The sequence below is a fragment of the Artibeus jamaicensis genome, unplaced genomic scaffold (assembly GCF_021234435.1).
Source record: "Artibeus jamaicensis isolate MK-2021 breed Jamaican fruit bat unplaced genomic scaffold, CSHL_Jam_final contig_332, whole genome shotgun sequence".
Classification (NCBI taxonomy): Eukaryota; Metazoa; Chordata; class Mammalia; order Chiroptera; family Phyllostomidae; genus Artibeus; species Artibeus jamaicensis.
Genome location: NW_026521788.1, coordinates 28093372 through 28114928, shown reverse-complemented (window position 1 = coordinate 28114928; position 21557 = coordinate 28093372). Strand labels below are relative to the sequence as shown.

Below are 21557 nucleotides of genomic sequence, written 5' to 3'. Positions count from 1 at the left end.
AAAATGTAAAAGATTTATATAAAGGGAAGGTTGGGAATGAGCTGACTGCTCCTGTCATCATCAAAAGACCAAGTCTCTGATGTTAGGTCGACAATGTTTATCAGTGCTTCCTGTGCAAACTTGTCTAAGTGCCTCACATGTATTAGTTATACAGTCCTTATAACCACTGTATTAGTGCACTTCACAGGTCATGAAATTGAGACAGAAAAGTGATAATAACTTTCTAAGGTCATGCAGCTACTAAGTGTGAGAGCAGCATTAAACCCACAGCCTGAACCTTGTCCTTTAACTACTCTATATCTATCATCTATCTATCTATCTACCCAGTCAGATAATAGATATAAATACATACCATTATGTGTACACGCACACACACACACACACACCAGCAACATTTCCTCTACTTGTCCTTGTTCTGCCTCTGCCCTGCATAGCTGTGCTCTGGTAGAGTACATATACGCTGTCTTATGGTCATACTGGCTCTGAATAACACTTGTAGTTTCCTTGCTCTTAGAATTCTGTATCACTTAAGTATTTTTTGAATATTTTAATGAGGAAATGAACTCTGCCCCACTAGCTCTCATATGAACTGGGAAGTTATCATGGAATTCTTTGCATATAAACTTGATCTTAATGACTGTGCTGAGTTTACTGACAAAAAAATCAAAGGCCAGAGTGATGAGGCAACTTCCCCAAGACATAGAATAGCAATGTCCAAGCAAGATGAGAACCTAACCTTACCTGATTTGTTCCCCACTCAATTTAGCCAGCTAAACTGTCTTAGAAACTGCTGAAGTAAAAATGATGCTGTTTTTGCTAACCTGCTCCCAAAGGTCCATACATCCTCAAAAGCCACAGGCAATATTTGGTTGGATTTTAGCTTGTTTGATTTCTTCTTACATGGGAGAACAGAATGCAGACCCTTAACTGAGATTTTTTCCAAGTTAGGCTGGGTTACAGATGTCTTCTTGAGCTCTTTCACTGGACATCCTATTAATTTTTTTTAAACTCCCATTATTTTACTCTTATCAGACCTGTTATATGTCAGGTGTGAGACAAATATACACATAGAGGAAGCTTCCCTAATAAGCTAGGTTTGCCTCAGACTCCTGAGGTTATATAAAAAACAAAACCCAAAGTGTGCACACCAGAATGTGCACCTCATCATAAATTTCTCTGGCATATGTAATTGACTTCTGGGTGGGACAGTATAAAAGCCTGTGTGATAAGTTGTGGAGCCTGTGGCCTTAATGCTGCCCTTGGCATCTCTTTTCATGAAGCACAGTTTTGCCATTGAGGGGAGGTGGCTTCCAGGCACATGGGTGACGGGGCCTCAGAGGTGGCCCAGCCTGGCTCAGGAGCCTGGAAAGGCTACATTTTATTACACATGTAAGCAATATGTACATCCTGGGTAACATTAATTATGGTAAACACCAGCAATTTGGACTTTAGCCCTTTAATAAAAATCCTCTGAAATGGGTTTTAAAAGTCAGGCTCTTGTGGCAAAACCAAGTAGGAGAGAAAAGAATGGAATAATTGGAGGCTGCTGTCTTTTTACTTCCCACATCAATTTTTTTTGAAGAGACAGACCAGGACTTTAAACAGGAATACCAAGAAAAGTTGTAATTTGGATGTTGGTTGTCATGACTTTAGGATGTGTGCTTAAAGGACTCCCCCCATCTCTCTCTCTGTCTCTTCCCAGACATACTTCAATGACAATATCCTTACCCTGATACGGACCCTGGTGACCGGAGGAGCCACACCGGAGCTCGAGGCTCTGATTGCCGAGGAGAATGCTCTTCGCGGGGGTTACAGCACCCCCCAGACGCTGGCCAATAGGGACCGCTGCCGAGTGGCCCAGTTAGCACTGCTGGATGGGCCCTTTGCAGACTTGGGGGTGAGTGCACTGCACAGAGGTCACCTGAGCCTGCTGTTTGGTCCAAATGAACTAGGTGCCAGACAACGACAAACTAAGCATCTGTTTTTTCTACCTTCTGAAGTAAATAACTGTAACAACTAGTATTTACAGCTTACTGTATATCAGGTACATGCTCTGCATATGATCATTCATTTTGATGCTATGGCAGTCCTTTGCTGTAGGTTCTATTTTCAGACACTCTAAGGAAACTGAGGCTCAGAGAGACTGAAGACCGGCTCTGTCAGGAATTGCACCAGGAGCCCTGGCTTCCGAGCCTGTGGCTTACTCCCCTTGGGTATCTTCTACCAAGAGATAGAAGACAGCAAGTGATTCCAACATGCGGTCAAATCTGGGAACATTTTCTACAGGGTCTTAGCATTGCTCAGGGGTTCTACTTAACCCCAAATGCACATTGATGGCCCATGAGGAGCTTTTGTAATTCACTGATGGCCATGTGTAGTCCCAAGTTTCTGAGTTTTTGTGTCTGGACAGGACCCAGGCACTGGTGGTTTTCAAAACACCACCAGTAAGTGTTGCATCCACTACCACTGGCCAAACAATAACATCTTGTACAGATCCTTTAATGTCTCTCATTCCTGATCCAGGTCTTTTAATTTCTGAGGCTGGAATTAGTCACTCTCCTCCAAGCCTCCCTGCCACAGAGGTGACCAATGCCTCCCTTTGAATTCCATGCAGCAGCCTGATTCAAGCATTTTGGCAGACGTGTGCAGTCTTGACCCTTATTCCCAGCCCTACGCCAGGGATGAGTTCAAGGGATGGAGCCACAAGTCTTAGGATCCAATAAACCCATTGCACAAATGATAATATTGCTCAAGGAAAGGGGTACTTTCTCCACTTCTTCTGAAGCTGTAATAATAACTTGCTCCATATTTTAGTTTGGTTATGGGCAAAGACATTTGTTAGACTGGACTTTTTTTTGAAAGTCAGCTCCTGTAACTAGCGGCTCTTTTAACTATCACTTAATACATCATTTTAAGGACCAAGACTTGAAACAATGGTAAAATTTGGCTCTGCTTGTATTCTCTAATATGATGCCTGCATGGAAATCCCAAAGATAGGACAGACAAATGCAGTCACTTTATTCCCAGTGAAATCCTTCTTCAGTGCCCTTCCTATAACACCTACCTGAATTCAGCATTTCCAAGTGAATGAATTTGCTTTCACATTCCACATCAGGCTCCAGACCCTTGGAAGGTGGTGGTGAACTGATTAGAACTGTGAATTCATTATTCAGCCTGCAGACCTCCAGCTCCTGGGAAAACATTTTCTCTTCCGCTCTTGCCATCTTTGAGGTCTGTAAATTGTGCTTTTCACACAGTTCTTACCTGAAAGAATCTGTCACCATAGTACCTGGTGGGGTCTTTTCTTCTTGCAGTGATTTTAATTATCACTCAAAGCAGTTTTGACAACACAGTTGGATCACAGTGATTACAGCCAAGTTGGGGCTAAACATAAGCACCATTTTGCAGAGCCGGTTTCTTCTGAACGCGCATCTGAGACCTTCAAGCTTTACACTTTCACTTAAAGTGAGGGAGAGGTGCAGTCTCCTCAGAGCTCTCACTGCTACAGATGGAAAGCTAGAGAGAACCAGGGGGAAACCTCATTATTATTTGATTCCAAAAACTATTGGGCAGAGGCTGTTAGCCACACTGACTTTTTCAGCCACAGTCCTTTCCAGATCCTCCAGCTCAAGAGATACCAAAACAAGCCTTTGGAAAAGGCCCATTTCTTCCTGGACCTCTACTTCCAAGCCAATAAAAATGATGTTTCTTTCTGTCCTTTTGTTATCTCCTAGGATGGTGGTTGTTATGGTGATCTGTTCTGCAAAGCTCTGAAAACGTATAATATGCTTTGTTTTGGAATTTACCGGCTGAGAGATGCTCACCTTAGCACCCCCAGCCAATGCACGAAGAGGTATGTTTCCATTCTGCTCTCCCACTGAAATGCAGCGATGTAAATGACCCTTTTGTCCCCCACGGTGAAGGCAGAGGCCCATACACATGTTATCAACATGCAAATTACTCTGCTCACATTCAGTTCAACTTTGAGTTATAGGAAGCTTTCGTTCTTTAATTACTAGTAGCAGATATAAAGACATTGTGGGAAGAATTCAAGTTTTGTAGGATAGTTCTATCGCCTAATTACAAATGTTTGGATACATGCATCTCCACCAAACTCCAGCTACTGGGATAATTCTGTTGGTACCTAATATAGAGATATTTCATATTGCTGGTATTTAAGATATATGATTCCTTTGCTGTATCTTAGATGCTTATATTTTTACCTAATACATTTTTAATTGACTCATTTACTTCAATATATTTATTTAAGAAAATATATATTGGCACCTAAAGCAGAAATGATAACAGTTCATGTTGGCTAGTTGTATTGTGCTAATATGCATCAAGATAAATCCATAGCAGCCCCAAATTAATAGTACATCTTAGAACCGTTGAAGTCAGTGTGTGTACATATACCCCAGGTAATAATGCTACAGAGTTGAGTGTTTCTCAACCCTGCTTGAATATTAGAATTGCTGGGGGTACTTTTACAAAACACCCTGGTTAGTCTGACTCAACTGGTCTGGAACGGAAATAAAATGTTTTAATGTGCAGAGACCGCAGTGTATAGTCAGAGTTGAGAATAATTGCTGTAGACCAGTGGGTTCTTGAAGTTTAGTGAACATGAGGGTCACCCACAAAGCTTGTTAAAACACAAACTGCTGGACCTCATGCCAAAAGTATCTGATTCCATACCTTTGGTGTAGGGTTGCTTAAGAATTTGCATTTTTAAGAAGTTTCCAGTGATGCTGAGATCTCTGGTCTAAGCACCATACTTCTGAGATCCACTGCTGTTGATGAAACTGATTTTTTTTAAGTCATGTCTGTTAATCAGAGAAAGCCTGATCAAATTGAGAACAGTTAAAGCAGGACCAATTCATAAGCAAGAAGTCGTTTTATGTTCTTCCATTAGTAAAATCCCCACCAAAGTTGAGTTTTAAAAGGTAAAGAGTGAGGAAGGACTAAGAAGATGCTAGATTATGGTAAACAAAGATCTTGTGGTGTATGTGTAGGATTGTCAGAGCATTCTAGAATGAAAGACAACACAGCGCAGTCCATGAAACCCTGCATGCACTGGGCTACTCAGGATCAGAACTGAACTTGACATTGTATTGAAAGGGTCATGTAGATCATAGACAACAGTTTGGTTTTCCCATTACCTGGCACTGATCAGCATCTGGGATGTCAGGGCTCATGGCTGGTCTCCTCTGTTGAACTAAATGGAAGAAGATTTCATTCAACTTGCAAAGTAATTCTTAACACCATGGCCCAGCATGGTATGTCCACCTTCCAGATCTTCTAGTAGACCTGAGGAACACACAAGTTCCTTTTGATTCAGAGAGAGGTGAAACTTCTGCACGGCCATCCTCATTCTGTGACCTCTTCATTGTCCCCCTCCAGGTATGTCATCACCAACCCCCCATACGAATTTGAGCTCGTGCCGACGGACCTGATCTTCTGCTTAATGCAGTTTGACCACAACGCCGGCCAGTCCCGGGCCAGCCTCTCCCATTCCTCCCACTCGTCCCAGTCCTCCAGCAAGAAGAGCTCCTCTGTTCACTCCATCCCATCCACAGCAAACCGTCCGAACCGGCCCAAGTCCCGGGAGTCCCGAGACAAACAGAAGTACGTGCAGGAAGAGCGTCTCTGATATGTGTATCCACTGCCACCATGTGTGAAACTGTATCTGCCACTCATTTCCCAGTGGGTGTTTCCAACAGTAACTTTCCCTGTTTTCCCCTGTAGTCCCCCCTTTTTTACACATATTTGCATATGTATGATAGTGTGCATGTGGTTGTCATTTTTATTTCACCACCATAAAACCCTTGAGCACAACAGCAACTAAGCAGAAGGACCAAAAGTTATTTATGATTATAGGGGGAAAGTAACCCAAAGGCATGCTCCGGACATAAATAGCTCACTGTGGGAATGAGGTTGCAGATTAGCAGAGGCTCGTGACCCACATCAGTTAGGCAAAGCAAGCTGACCTCGTTAATTTAGTTGATGTAGGAGAAAAGTTCATTCTGATTTTTCAGGATTATCAGGGTGCTTCGGGTTTTGATTTTGTTGTTGTTTTTCTTTCTTTTTTATATACACACAGTAATATATACACATGTTTATTTGAAACAAAGAACCAAAAAGGAACAAAAACATATCAAATGTTCCCGCTCTCTGGGCTGAAGGATCACGAAGCTATTGAAAGCTTTTGCCATTTGTATAGATGATGATTCAACACCTGTTCGGCTGTAAGAGAACAACCGAGGTTTTTTTTTTAGCTGCTAACCAAGGGCTATAGTCCCAGAGCTGGCTTCCTTTGGGAGTTTAGGGGAACATTTCTACCCTTACTGTGGGAGAAAAAATAGTATTCCATTCATGGATATATCAAATTCTAGTCATTTAATTTAAGAGCAAAGAGGTTTGATTGCATATTAAATTGTTATTCTGTCTCCTTATGCTGCCATATGAATAGCTATTTTTTTTCTTTCACTTTTGACATTTGGGATGAAAAGCCATATGTATCATAAATATCAGATGTAAGTCGTTAAAAACTGCCTTCCTGGGACTTTTACATCTTTTAAAAGGTGAATTACTTACCTTATGTACAGAATAAATAATGCTCAGGAAAGAGCAAGTATTTTTCCACACATTCTCAGGGGACCTTTTTACTCCCCTCTGTTTGATTAGCTAGGGCCCCCATGACAGGGAGGAGCAAGGGCTGGGCCATGGTGCAGTGAGAGGAAGATAAACCCAGCAGCAGAGCCTCTTTTGTTTTTAGGAGCTGACATGATAAATTGATCAGAATGTGGGGGGATCAAGCCATAGTTAACCCAACAAAGACAGAAGCCAGCTACCACCTTAAACTGTTGGTCCCCAAACAGAAAGCTGGTGGGAGAATCCCTCCTCATCAATTCTTGTATCACAGCCAGTTCACTTAGGCAGGTAGAGGACAGTCCTAGGGAGTCGCTCCTTGTCATTTTGTGATGGGAAAGAGGAGAGAGTATAACAGTGAGCCAAACATATTTTGGTATAATTTTTTTGTTTTTTTTCTTTTTATCAGTTAGTGAGCATGAGAGGGAAGGTAGAAAAATATCCTTTTTTCAGTATACAATGGTCAGATGTTTTATGCATGCAAATCATGCTTTAGACAGTATAGTAGTTGTTAAAAATAGGCCCATTCCACCTTAACCAAATTCTTATATAAATGGACTAGCCCTGAGCTGGTATATGCATATTTGAAATGTTTACTTTAAAAATTCCATCCAACAGACCAGGGGTGGAAGGGAGGAGGAAAATGTCACAGCTGTAGCATCTCTAAAAAGGTGTTTTTATGGTGAATGGTTTGGGTTTAGATTTTGGACCCCCTGTCCCGCCCCCCCCCCCCAAGCATGACAGTTTTGAAGATTTGCTTGCTGTGTGAATTGACAAGCACTTTTACTGACAAAACGGTGAGGCTTAATCAGAACCTCTGCGCCCGCACCAAAGACATGGCCTGCAGTATTCAAACCAGTGAAGGGGTGGGGAATAACTGTATACATGTACACTAAAAAGCCCTATGAGTAGAAGTTCTTTTCAGATTATTTTTGTCCCTATATATTGATTTATATATTATGTATAACTATCTTTTTATATATAACTATATAACTATCTCTCTCTATATACACACATATACATTTACTTGTATACATGTGTATGTGTGTGTATATATATATATATATGTATATGCACACACACATCCCTAGTTTTGGACCATGAAGAGCTCTTCATGCATTCTTTGCAAAGGAGGTTATAAAGTTATGCCCTCAGAACATTTATAACTATAAGAATGTGCCAGTTAAAGTGCTCAACAGGAAATATGACAGTTTAAAAGCATTGTAAAACTCACATAGCTTACTTCTCTCTCTAAAGTGCAACAAGGATGAATAGAATGGGCCAAGGTATGACAATTAATGGTTCTGCATGACCTAGCCACTGCTGGGGGTTTTCTTCTATAACGTTGTCCTTGTGAAAACTTTTGTGAAATTAAAAAAAAAGGAGTTACAAATTTTATTCTGTTATTGGTTTGTTTGTTTTTATTTATATTGTTCTGTTTGTGGTTTTATTTCTTTTGTTTTGCTTTTTTTCCCACCCCATTCCCCCTCCTTCCCCCTTCCTTCTCCTCCTTCCTCCACTTTCTAAATTGCTCAGCGCGATGAGGCTGTGCTGCTGCTACTGCTAGATCCCTTAGAGTTTGTTTTGGTGTTCTCGGGTTTGGGGTTGGGTAATTGGGGGGTGACTTCTCTCCATCTGGCTTGCCTTTCAGTCTGCACGTGGCCTCCCTGCCCACCTTGGTACCTTGCTCCAAGTTCAAAAGCATTTTCCCATCAAGATACCCAGCTTCCTCCACTCCTCCCCCCATTACCAGAACCCCAACTGAGTCCCCCATCAGTCTGTCCACATCTCTGTGTTTATCTTGGCAAGACCTACTAAATCAAGTGATGACACCAGGTGATAAACTTTTCTGGAAAATATTTGCAGCTATTCGATTTGGCAAACCTGCTTTTCAATATTTTACCCTCCTTTCTATTGAAATCAGGAGGGTTATTATTAAAAGAATGGGTCTCCTTTATATTTGATCAGTATGACCCCAAATTAAAACTTTTCAGCTCTGTGTATCAACTCAGTAGCTCATACCCAGTTATCTGGGGGCTAAGAATTAAGTCTCTCTTACCCAGGTCTCTCCTGCCACCTGTGAAATCCCAACCAGAGATTGGGCAGATAGAGAGAAGTAAATCCAAAATGCGTTTTATATACAATCTGTTAGCAGCTCTGATGAGATGATATTGTGATGGGAATGGAGTGGGACCAGACTGTGACATGAGATGAAATGTTGGGATTTTTTCCTGAAGTTTGGGGATTGAGAGTTGACTATACTTGGGTAATGATATATTCAATGATGAAAGAGGTATTATTATTACTTCTATTTTATTAGCCAAAACTACTATATTATACTTTCTTCAGTAGAACAAAAGTCTATTTCATTGTTTTCTGTGTGAAGTCCAACTTCCCCTTCCTCTTTCAGGTTGTCCTGGCGGGGGGGGGGGGGGGGGGCGCATACAAATTTTATGTCTTTCCTCTTTTCCTCTCCCCACCAAAAAAAGAAACCAGTAGGTAAGGATAGAAAGTAAAAGAGTTATTTGAAGACAACATATGTGCATTTTAAAACAACAGCTAGAAACTCAATTCTTGGCAACAGTCTAGAAAAGAAATTATTTTTAAGCCATTCAGTCCAATTTTCTTCAGGCTTCAAAAGTGGTAAACCTTAAAAAGTGAATAGACCAGGAGGCTCAAACCTCCTTCGCCTCAAACCACTGATGGTAATGAAGTCATCATCATCCCTAATGACTGCCATTCAGGGTCCTTCCTGAAGCCACTTCAAATAGCCAGTGAGAAAGCTGGACCCCTGTACGTATATTTAGATTTATCCCACAGTTAGGAAAAGTTTCAGATTATGTTATAAATACTAAAGGTTGTGACCCAGAACTTTGCTCACAACAGGGGCTCAATACATACTTTGAAATAAATCAACCCTAAATATTTTTATTTCTTTCATCAATTTATAAAGTATCTCTACACCCTTGGCTTATCTTTACAAAAATACAACAAATGCCTGTAGGTGCTTCACGATGCTGCTCTTCTGTTGGCTCTGTCCAGAGCTGGGTTTACAGCTTCTGAGAAAGGGGAACAACTGTCCTGTAGCTCAGTGAGCAGAGAGACTGACTGTGCCTCCTGCCAGTGTTGTCAAGGTCCCAGGTGACCAGAAAAACCTTTTGACTGGATCTTTCTCAGCAGGGGAAAAGCTGAAAGGTGTTTGCATCCCAATAGAGACAATTAAATCAACCTGCCAGGTTCCTATAGCAACAGGCTCCTGAAGGAGAAAGAGGAGAGTACAGAAACTTCAGGGCCTGTGGAACTCAAGACAGGGCAAAATCAATGTCTCGGTCAGCTTCTTTCAGCCCATCCCTGCTTTGTCATAACATGAGAAAGAAGTAGCTGTGGGCACCTGTCACTGTCCTGGTTGCATGTCTTCCAGCAGGAGGTTGCACATTCATTGCAGAGGGAAGTGATAGGGATTATCTCTGCCACCTGCCACCTGTCACCTGAAAGGGAAGTGTGCAAATGCTGCCCTCCAGGTGTTGAGGCCCAGGAGGGGGAAGTTGGTTCTGCCCAATGAATGGCAGCATTAGGCTGTCTGTTAATGGAGGCAAATGCAATCATAGTGAACAATTGCAAAGAAGTGAGATAGTTTTCATAAACAAAAACTGCTGTCATTCTGGTACAAGTGATTTTCATTTCTATAAAATAGCCACAATTTGCCCATGGAGAGGAAAGGAGGTAGCATGCGTGGGGGCCCGCTGGGAGTCCAGGGGTCTACGGGACAGAAGGCAAATGCCAGGCTGCCGCTCAGAAGTGTGAGATGTGAAGCCACACAGCATTACCTTCTGAAGGCTGAGCTCCTCGTTAGCTGTTACTGTCCTCAACTGTTTTCTCTATCCAGATGGAATCTTTTCCTTTCAATCCCTTTCTCACTAAACCTCGGCTTGTGGTACAGTGAGAAGAGGGCCAATTATTCCAAATGTCTTTGCTGATCCATCGTCTCCCCTTTAATGCATTCTCCTCTAGGGAGCAGTTATGTGAAAAGGCTAAATCCCATAGCACTGACAACCCACAGAGCCGACGAAGAGACTCAATTTTCACAATGCAGTCTTGTTTCTCTGCTTCTGGGTCCCCAGCCGTTACGTTGGCCCAGATCTGGGACCTTCTCCACCATTGCTTAATATTCTGGGATTGTATGTGGCTGGAGGAAATGCTGACCCTTATTTTGGACCCTTCAATCTCAGTGATGACAGTAACAGTGAAAGATGGAGATGATTTGCAGGTGGGGTAGGGGTCTTTGGAGTGAAAGCCGGCATTTCAAAGACACAGGTACCACAGGAGGGTAGCAGCCCTGATCTCCTCAGACAGAACACCAGGTCACTCCTTCTCACCTTCCAAGTGAAGACTACCCCACTAAATCCTCCTCTGTCATCTCCACTGCCACAGTCCCCCTTCTTCAGGTAATCACCCCTCCCCCAATGAATAAACCTTAGTTCTTACTCCCAGCTCTTTTGCAGTCATACTGAAAGATCCTAACCATCCTTATGTGCTGACCTTATACTCAAAGCCAACACCTTAATAACTACCACGGGCCAGACACTCTTCTAAGCACTTTCCTTATATTAACTCATTCAATCCTTGAGACATCCTCAGATACAGATGCTGTTGGAATCTTGGTGTGAAACATGCAGAATCTGAGGGATAGATTTGTTCAAAGTTACCTAGCCAGGAATGAGCAGAGTGGAATTTAAAACTGAAGTCTATGATAATTTTACCTTTATGATAGAATGCTTGCTTGCTGCTATTACTAATAATTACTAATAGTCTTCACAGCTCACATTGACTTACCATGTAACTGGACCTGTGGTAAGTGATTCATGGAAACCAGCCCCTTTTATCCAAACTGCATTAGGAAAGTCCTATCACTAACCCCATTTTATAGAAGAGAAGCTAAAGCTAAGATACATTTCATAGTGACTTGCTCAGAGCCATGCAACTAGTATGTGAGAGAGCCAGATCCATTTGAGCTTAACCCATTCCCCTACGACATCTCCTTGGCCTACACCTCATTGCTTGTCCATGCTGGACACATCGTGGCATGTCTTGATAGGTGGTATCTGCCAACGGCAGCGTCAGTTTTCTTACCAGCACCTCTCTGCAGTTATTTCCCAGGTTTTATCTTGTCCTAACCCACTTCCACAGACTGTATGCAATGCTACTCCCTTCCTATGCTCACAGTAACGACAGCATGCATATCTCATCCTTAAGAAGTTTATGAACAAATGGGGCTCTTTTTCTCTGCCCATGAGAAGGACCTCACAGTCTGGCCTATTGGTCTTCTCACCTTAGGGATGCAATAAAGTTCCCAGAAACCTTTCTGGCACGTGCAACGAGGCAAGGAGAGGAGATACAGTCAGGGATTTGAATTTATCCTAGACTCTTTGGCATTGCTTCTGTGAGCACCCTTTATAATGGCCAATTTTGGAGGCACAGTTTCTTTTTTGGAAGGCAAGATTTGATAAACCACATGTCATTGTCATACCCGAAATACTCTCCATTGAAGCAGAGTGACTGGTGATCATTACATGTGTATTCCCGTGAAGCCCGTTGGGAAAATCTCTCCATAAAATACCTTTGCCCCCAGACATTTTAGTACAATGCTCAGAGCATTAGTATATTTCCACTTCCTCAACATTCTATCTAACCAAGTATCCAACAACACCTATACTTTATCTTACAAGCCACTCAAATTAAAAAACCTGTCTGTCAGGCATAATGAAAACCTCAGCTCATCACCAGGATTTGACCCGTGAAAGGTCAAAATGCCCACTTTGAATTGAACTGTAAAGACTAACTCCTGAATAATTATTGTCCTCAACAGTTGTAAAAATTTCAACAGATTGCAACTGTTTTAGGTCTTTCACCCAAAAGACCTGCTCATTTTTGCAAGCAGAGTTCACTCTCCCTCCCAGGCTGGCATGTTCAGCCTAGCACTAAATCCCTTTGCAAAATCCGTCCGAGGATGCCATGGCCAAAACCAAGGGTGGCTCAGGCAAACAACACAGGTGCTAGGTTCAGCGCTCCTAAAACTCATTTTTACACATAAACCGTTGGAAAAAGTCATACTTTGAAATTGTTTCAGCGGCCTGGCAATGCTTTTAAAACATGATAACCATCACACTTTACTCCTCTCTGAAAGGTTAGCTTAATCGTAGATCACAAAAAATTGGTTTCCACAAATGCATAATGGTTCATCTATGTCACACTTGAACTAAATGGTTTTTTAAATGGAGCTGAAATTATTTTGATGTGTACACAGTCCCCGGTTTCTATACAACCTTTTTTAACCAGCCCATCAGGAACCTTGCCTCTAAAGCCTCATTAATAATTCAGATGTGCTGATGACTTTAAAAGATCTATGGAATTGAAGCTTGGGAAAAAAAAACTCTGCTTGACAAAAAGATAAATGAATGTAGAAAGAAGCTGTAGGAGTCTGGCAAGCTGTAGATCATCTCAGAACAGATTGTAACTTTATCATTCTGTCAGGGGGAATAATTTAAAGCACTTAATCAGTTAGCTTCACTGTGAGGATGTAGCATTATGAATTCCTATCGTCCAATCTGTTCAAATCAAAGTGAACTTAATTATAATAGGTGAGAGAGCCAAAGCAGCAGAGGGGGGGTACAGAATAATCCAAGAGGTAGGAAGTTTTCTGGGGGTAAACCGAGCTGCTGAACAAAGGATAGTGAGTAAGCTTTCACCAAGACGCACCCCAACTCCGCTGACAGAGCATTTACACTGAGGGCTCAGGGTACTACTGGACACAGCTCTAGACCAAGGAGAGAGAAGCCAAGTGGTCATGAGCTAAGCATAGATGCTGAATTTATAAATCACCAGGCAAATGGGGACACACACCATACTCTTTTCTGTCACTCCAGATAAGCAACTTTTGTTGACATGTGAGTCCAGGGCCACTGAGAAGGCAAGCATGAATTGTTCTGGTGGACAGAAAGATGGCTCGAGAGGTGATGGTATCTATAGCAGTGGGTGTGCTTGGAAGCTTTCTCCTTTTCTTTTTCTAAGCCACTAAACAAGGCATATGATTCTCAACTTAGAATGTCCTATTCACCCAATCTCTTCATATCTATACACATGGACTATTTTCCAGAAAAATTTCAGTCCGAGAAAGAGGTGAGGATGAGGGTTAAGTCTTACAACATAACACTGAACTGCTAAGAGGATGCTAGGCCATTTGGATTCTCACCCCAACGCCCAAATGCTGTGACTCATCACTCTTCCTCAGCCATCTCTGCGTTTAGGGGGGAAATGAAGTGCCAAGACTTCGTGGAGCTCCCTTGTTAACAGCTTCGGTTATTATCTTATACTCAGTTAAGATAGTGCCACTAGGTATTCTCTTTAGAACCTCATACTAGCCCAGAGTTTTCTTTCTTGAATTGAAAGTCATCTCGGAATCCTCTGAAACCATTGATTGCTGTTCTGGTTTTTAGTTTCATTGGCCTGCAAAATTTGTGAATTTACTTTAAGACACTCAAAACTGGCTTGCAAAAGAACTAGCAGATTGAAATGGTTGAGATATAACTTGAACTATGGTTTTTACAAGCAAAGCTAAGTGAAGGCTGGGAGGAGACCCCACATAAGATTCTAGATTACTCACTCTGCGGCAGAGATGGTCCCCCTTACGTTCCACCCAAATCAGTGGTACACAAATCTCTCCTCAGGTGCAATGTCTATATCTAGTATTTGATATATTTAGCATCTCCTTCCCACCAAAGCTTTTTAGGCCACTAAAGGAACACCAGAGAACATTGCCAGAGTTTGTTTTCCAACCCCTCTTTATTCTCTGAGGTTCACTCATGGTGCCTCAAGTCCTAAATGGCCCATTGGTCATCATTTGCTATGGCAACAGAGGTATGTTTCTGGGGTTCTGCCTACATTGCACTGTTTCTTTTAGCGATGACTCACTGTCAGCTTCTATTACCTTTTTGCATTTTTCAATGAACTTTCCAAAGGCTTTACTCTAGGACTAATTAAGCTTCTCATTTCTCCTTCTTGTTCTCTATCCATTTTGCCCTTTAGCAGAAAAGAAATGGTTTACAGATGAACCGGATAATGCCTATCCCAGAAACATTCAAATCAAGCCCATGAGTACGCACATGGCTAACCAGATCAACCAATACAAATCCACAAGCAGCTTGATCCCACCAATCAGAGAAGTTGAAGATGAATGTTGACTCCCAGGAGACCAGAACTATTTTTTTAAAGCCTGACAAACTTCATAAATGGTGATGTGACTTTTCTTCCTCTTACATGCTGAATCACTGGTGGAAATGTTAGGCTAAGCGAGATTGGCAAGAAAATAAAGTAGACAGATCTTTCTCTTTGTCTGCCTTGAATATTGCTTCCATGTATTTTGGAAAAGAAAATGATTTCATTTATAAATGAACATACTTAAATAGTCATGTATAGCCTCTAGCATTTTAAATTATTTTTATTTATTAGAAAGAAAATATATTTTTCCTTTGTTTTCACTGTCAAATACCTTCCCTATATCTAAACAATGCAAAATCAAAATGAATATGTGGCCAGACTCCTTAACATGTATTTCTCTTCTTTGTCTTTTTCTTTGAGGAGAATGATGGTCACCACCACAATTAATTGTAATGAAAGGAAATGGATTATCAGGAAAAATTTTTAAGTGGTTCAAAGATGTAAACGTATTTTAGTACATTCAAAAAAGAAGACAAAAGGGGGCAGGTGAATTTCCTGGATGGGTGTGCGTTTGGCTGCACTGACACCAGCTCTTAATAAATGGAAACATTTATTTTCACAGTCGAAAGTCATATTTTTGTAGTTTTAGTTTTTGTTCTGTATTTCTTATCCCTTTGTTCATATACTTAAAGGGGAGACCTTCTTGCAGCTTTTCTACAATTGCCAGATCAGGTTTACCCAGCCAACTAACAATAATACCAGGAGAGTTGTGAGCACGCCTGGGAATGTGGAAACTGAGGACCAGATGCACAGGAGACATTGCTCTGTCTGTTGTTCTAGTGGTGGGAACTCCACACACTGTTGTGCTTCTCATTTCATAGCTCCGAACTTCCCATGCAAGTATTCCAACTATGAAAGGGTCTGGTGGGCTTTTCCCGCTCCCCAAGTCTCAGAGATTTTAGCCTGAAAGTTTATAATAAACATTAATGAATAGTTTTGCTTCACAATAGGATATGATAATACATTCATTCTTTTCACTGAATTTTGCTGAAAAGCCAAAATTTTTCTATAATCAAGGATTATATCACTTTTGCCCAGATCTTTGCTTTTCAGGCTTTCCTTTAGTCACTGGGACAAACAAAACCCACAAACTTTCTACAACAATATAAAAAATAACAACAAAAGAAAAGCAACAAATGCACTTAAACTGTTGGAAAAGGCCTTGGAAAATTACCAGCAGGGAAATCCAATGTATCAGCCACTTCAAACTGTGGTCAAAAGATTTGTTTAGCCACCAGACAATTACCGCGTCTCACAGCTCTGCTGCCACTTGCATGCTCCGTGTACGGTCGTCCCAGCAGCTGTTACGTTCCAAATGAGTCAGCAAGTCTTCTAACTTTGAAATGATCAATCTTTGATATAATTATCAGGGTCTCTGGAGAAGCATGGATATGACAGTGATTTTTATGTTCTTAAAAATGTGAACGGTGGACACTTGAAGAAACCAAACTTACCAAAATATCCCCCAAAGTCCCATAATATCTATTCCATTGATTCTTTAGGCCATGACCCTGCGGTACCTAGTGTGTTAGCGCACATCAGGTCAGAGGCAAGCAACAGAGTCACCATGAAAACACATGTCCACTAAGTGCTCCAATTACAGTGTAGGCGAAACGCGCTTCCACCTCCGTCCCTGTGGAGCCAGCGTCCTTGTGCTTCCACCGTGTAGGCACCATCCTGAAGTGACTTGTCAGACTGTGTTGTCACATTTTGTAGAATTAGTTCTATAAAAGTATTGTGATTATAACGTATGTCCAATTGGGTTGTTTAAAAACTACTTATAACCAATTGCTAGCCTACTCAGCAGACTAAAATGATGTCAGCAGTTTATATTCAGGCTTATAAACATTTCCTGGTTTCCAACAGAAGTAATGTTGGTTTGTGGGGTGGATCTCTTGCTAGGATTTTACACCTTTCTTGAAAGCCAGGCCTTCTCTTACACGATGATTTTGCACTGGGGTCACCTTAGCACATTCACGTCAATCCACACTCTTCTTTCCTTCATGAACCCTGGGGGACTCTTCTTCACCCTTGTTCCTACAGCCATTTCTGAATTTGTCCTAACTATTTGGTCTCCTCTGGCAGGTGATGGTGGCCACCTAAATGATCTTAGATGGACTTAGGCCACAGAGTCCCATGCCTGCTCCCCTCTCTTTCCCCTTGCTCCACACCAAGCCAGTCTGGAGACAGACATGTAAACTCCAGGCCCATCAATGCTCGAGATCTGAATCTGAACTTTAAACAAATATGGCTGAGATGGTTCTCTACAACAAAGGTATTCCCCGTACCCCCCAAAAAACCTAATTAGTGGAAATCCATTTTCTTCTAAGTTGGAACAGGAAGCTCATGCTCTTTTACCTTTGTAATAATGAATTGTTGGGGACCAGAAAATAAAATCAGGCATGCTTTTAAAGAAGTGTGCAAAAGTGATTGGTTGGTGGATCCTTTGGTGAAAGCTGATTCCTGGTAGCTTGAAAGTGAAATGAAAAGAGAAACAAGGTTGTACAATCACTGAGGGGTTTGTTGAGCTCTCTGGCCCTGAGGAAGTGCTCATCGCCACCCCCACCAGGACAGACTCATCATTTTGGATAAACTCAGTATAGACCAGTGATGGCCATCTTTGGTACAGTGTGGTAAGGTCCTGCTCTCCTACCCCAGTTCGGGGTTCAGGAAAGCCTTTTTCCCAAACTAAAATTTTTTGGGTGCATTGGGTATCAAAGGCTCACCAAAAGGCTATTTAAAAAACAGAAAGCACCTACTTATAAATGCATCATCACTGTCACCATCTTTTTATATTTTTACTTTCACTAGAGAAATTATATATTTTAAAATACCACCTTGAACCAATATAATACACCATAAACAAAAATTATTGTAAGTAAGACATGTTGGGGAACACCCAGAAACTCTTTCCCTTGATGGGTTGAGACAGCTTTTGTACAAAATGTAGTTGAAGGCTTTAAATATAGTGAGAATTCTTTTTGTTTGTTTAGGATTGGAAAGGGGGGAAATGAAAACGCTTAAGAAAATTGGGGATATTTTCATGTGAAAAGGTGAGAGTCTCACTGTCCTACTAATGGTTTCATTGAAGGTTCTAGAACTACATGTGCAAATAACTAGCTATATATTTTGAAAATGTCCTTTCAACTCTCTGAGTCCCCGTGACCTCTTTGTAAGTGAGAGGGATTCAACTAGATGACTCTAAGCTCCCTTTAAGTTCTGAGAGGGCGTGGCCTGGGTTGAGAGTGGGAGCTTGGGAACCGGCCCTTGGAGACAATCTTGTCCTGCGCTAGACTGATGGTTCTCCTAGCCGTTCCACTCAGGCAGTGCTCCAAAGGGCCATGTGTGTTTTCTGCTCTGGACACAAGGCAGTTAGTTTCATTTTTCTACTTTATAGTTTGGAATCTCTTTAGGTTCAAAACACAAATTTCAAAATTCATATTGTCCTGAACCACACTGATTAGATTTTTCTGTGTGTTCCTGGGGTTTTCTTTGCAATCTCATTCCTGCCTGCCCTTTTTCTTGGTTCAACATTCAGTTTTGGTCAATCCCTTCACCTCTGACCCATATCTCCAATTTCCATTATGTAGTTTGAGGCTTATGAATACTAGATTCCTGAAGTTTGCATCATTTTTTAATTTCTGCATGCACATCTGGGCTTTAGGAAGTAATCGGTCTTATATCTCACTTTATTCCATATTCTGTGTTTATTTGATTTTTTTCTTTCAGTTGTAAACTATCTCTTTGCTACTTACATTCATAAGTCTAGTTTTGATCATTTTTTATTGTTGAAGAGAACCTCAGTAAAATAAGCAAGGGAGGAAGATATAAAAGGAAGAAGAGATGTAGAAAGAAAGAGGAAAAAAGAATATCAAACCAACTGACCCGTGAGCCTCCTTATTCATAGAAGACTAAGCAAATCCCTTCAACTTGGACATGGAGTTCTAGTGCAGAATCTGTATACTTTCTATTCTGTCTCTGCAGTCTGCCTATTTCTATTCTGTTCCTATTTGCTACCTTTGGAGTGGCGGTAAAATCACCAGTTACCATGGTCCATGAAAAGGCCTTCACTAGTTAGAGCTTTACTTATCATCTTTTAAAAACAGAAGGAACTGAGAATTCATTAAAACTAACCTGGTTAATCACCTTTCTGCCCTGCCTCTATTCATCCCATGTTCCTGAAGGGCAGTTATTTTTTCTATTTAGAACAGATGATTTAAAATTTAAATTCCATGTTTATTTGAGGAGGTGAAGTGGTCCTTTGGATTTCTTTATGAGAGAATAGAAATTAGAAATTATTTCCAGCCAGTTTGTGTTAATGTGACTATATTGGTGTTTAAGTGAAGTCTATTTTGATTGATTGTTGCCCAAGCAATAACAGTTGTTAATATTTTCAAAATTGCCACACAACAATTCAAATACTTTAGGAAATACAGAGCCTAATTTGCCATTCCTATTGTAAGTTTGCTGGGAACACACACACACAGAGAAAATGGCATGTGTGCTTAATGCGGAAGGCCCCCACATCAGTGGGAGGGTCCATGATGCCATGGCCTCGTGTGGTTAGACTAGGAAGCAATTTTAAGTGAGGCTCTCTGTACCAGACCTTCCTTTTTGTGCCTTGTTTTCTTTAGCAAGAAAGGGGGACTGAGACTTCTGTATCTAAAGATGGGCTAAACTCAGGACACTTGTCAAGGAACTGGGAAGAAACAAAAACAAAAGGCTATAAACAGCATTTTAAAGCACCATCAGCCAGGAGCATGTGTGTCATGGCAGGAGTTAGCACTTTGGGTTGAAATGAGGGAGAGGTTGCATTGACCTCTACAGGTTGGGAAAAATACAAAGGAACATAATGCTTGATGGATTTGGGAGGTATTTCAATAGGCAATAAGTGACTGGAGAAATGTGGAGCATGAGAGTTTTCCAGGGAGAGGAGGTTTAATAGGCCATAGCTCATTGGTAAGAATGTGATTTCAAGACATAGACCATTTTGTCTACGAGGTTGAGGTCACATAGGAGAGCTGAGGAGAACTAAGATGAGAATTCCTGGAAGGGGCTGCTAGAAAGCAAATAGTTTTAAGAGCCAAGCTAAGAGGTTGAGACTCGATTTAAAAAGTCATGGAAAGCCACTAAAAGTTTTATACAGAGTGATGAATACCAATGCCTGTGCATTTGTCAGATTGAAAGTTTTGAGATGTCAGTTTCTCCTGGAAGTCATTGTGAGAGTGTGCACAAGGATGAATGCTTTCTCAGTAGCAATGCGTTCTCAGAGATGCACACTCCAAGTCAACGCTCAGCATTCTGAAGCTCCTGTCTTCCTCTAATATGTGCTAGGGATCATGATAACTGTAGCAGCTTACTTGGAGTTGTAGAGGCTGATGTATGGGCCGGGAGTTGGGACAGTGACTATAATTCTGAAGGTTTTTTGTGAAAGGAACGCTGAATGCGGACCTCAAGGGAAGAAACATGTGGAGGGATAGAAAGGAAGACAGAAAGGGAAGCCAGCAAGTACAGGCAGCTAAGAAATGTATTGGATTCACCCAGAGTGCAAGAAGCTGAGAGCTGTAAGTAAAAGAAGGCCTCACAGGCACAAGGAGTGAGAAAAGTAGTATGGAAGAGAGGGTTACAGCAGACCTTGTGAATTTGCAAACCAGGCCCACCGAAGTACTTGTAAAGTGGGGAGCACGGCTGAATTCTCTAAGGGAGGAAGTGCAGGCATGAAAAATCAGCTGTCCAAAAACTGTTAGGGGGCTACAACCATATTTTTAGGAGCTAAAAGGAGTAGAATAAGTAGACACTCTTGGCATAGAGGACCTAGGGTACTCCAGAATCAGGAAAATGGGAAACTTTAAGACAGAAAGGGTGGCTTAGTGGCTTATCTATGAGGATAGAGATGAAGGGTATTAGATACCATGACTCAGAAGTAAAATAACTCATCTGATTAGGCCAGAAAATGTGTCTATGTGTCCAGAGGCCTGGCTTGGCATGGGCAGTCATCAGCCAGTGTGTGTTACTTTGGACACTGTGGGCAATGGAGGTTGGGGAACTCTCCTAGGTCCCTGGCCTTCTTCCTGGAGAAGGATTCAGAAGAGAGGGCCTCTCCTTCCACTTTCCTGTTCATGTCACTCTGTGGTCTCTCACCCCCCAACTCAGGCACACGTGTCTGAGCTTTGGTTTCAGGCCTCTTCAGTGCTATGATCATTTTCCTCTGGTGGCTTCTCCTGACAGGAGCATGAGGAGAGGGTCTTTTCTGGCCTGGTGAAAACTGAGCTTCATTTCTAGGTAGATTTTAGACTTTAAAAGTTTCATTTGGTCTGTTTATCCCCTTGAAGAATTCTATATTTCTTCTCCTCCACACAACTCTTCAGCACAACAGGGACAAAGTGACACCAAAGCTATCCAATGTGTTGGGCAGCAATGCTGGGCCCGTGGCTCAGAATCTCAGCAATGTGGACATGGCACTGACCCATACCTGCCAGAGGAAACCAGAGATTCAGGACCCATTTGAGAAGGCAGCCAGCAGGGTGGACAGACCCCCAGTTCCACACTGCCCACCCCAGACAGGCCCACTCCCCTTCTCTTCTTAGCGCAGCCTGAGACACGTTTGACCAGAAGTGGATCATTTTGAACATAAA

General features: G+C 41.7%; 1 protein-coding gene across 8 annotated transcripts in view; it reads left to right on the top strand.

The window, feature by feature from the left end:
* The window catches only part of KCNMA1 (potassium calcium-activated channel subfamily M alpha 1), a 735030-nt gene extending 719914 nt beyond the window's left edge, over positions 1 to 15116 (top strand). For 3 of the 8 annotated variants that reach the window (XM_037130591.2, XM_053663958.1, XM_053663959.1), the window contains 4 exons: positions 1703 to 1897; positions 3735 to 3853; positions 5401 to 5625; positions 14731 to 14845. In XM_037130591.2, coding sequence (XP_036986486.2) covers positions 1703 to 1897; positions 3735 to 3853; positions 5401 to 5625; positions 14731 to 14755 — 564 coding nt within the window. In that variant the 3' untranslated portion in view covers positions 14756 to 14845. Of the gene's footprint in view, positions 1 to 1702; positions 1898 to 3734; positions 3854 to 5400; positions 8019 to 14730 lie in introns of those variants that run through there. The other 5 variants (XM_053663957.1, XM_053663956.1, XM_053663955.1 and 2 more) reach the window with 4 other exon arrangements.
* The last annotated feature ends 6441 nt before the right edge of the window (positions 15117 to 21557 follow it).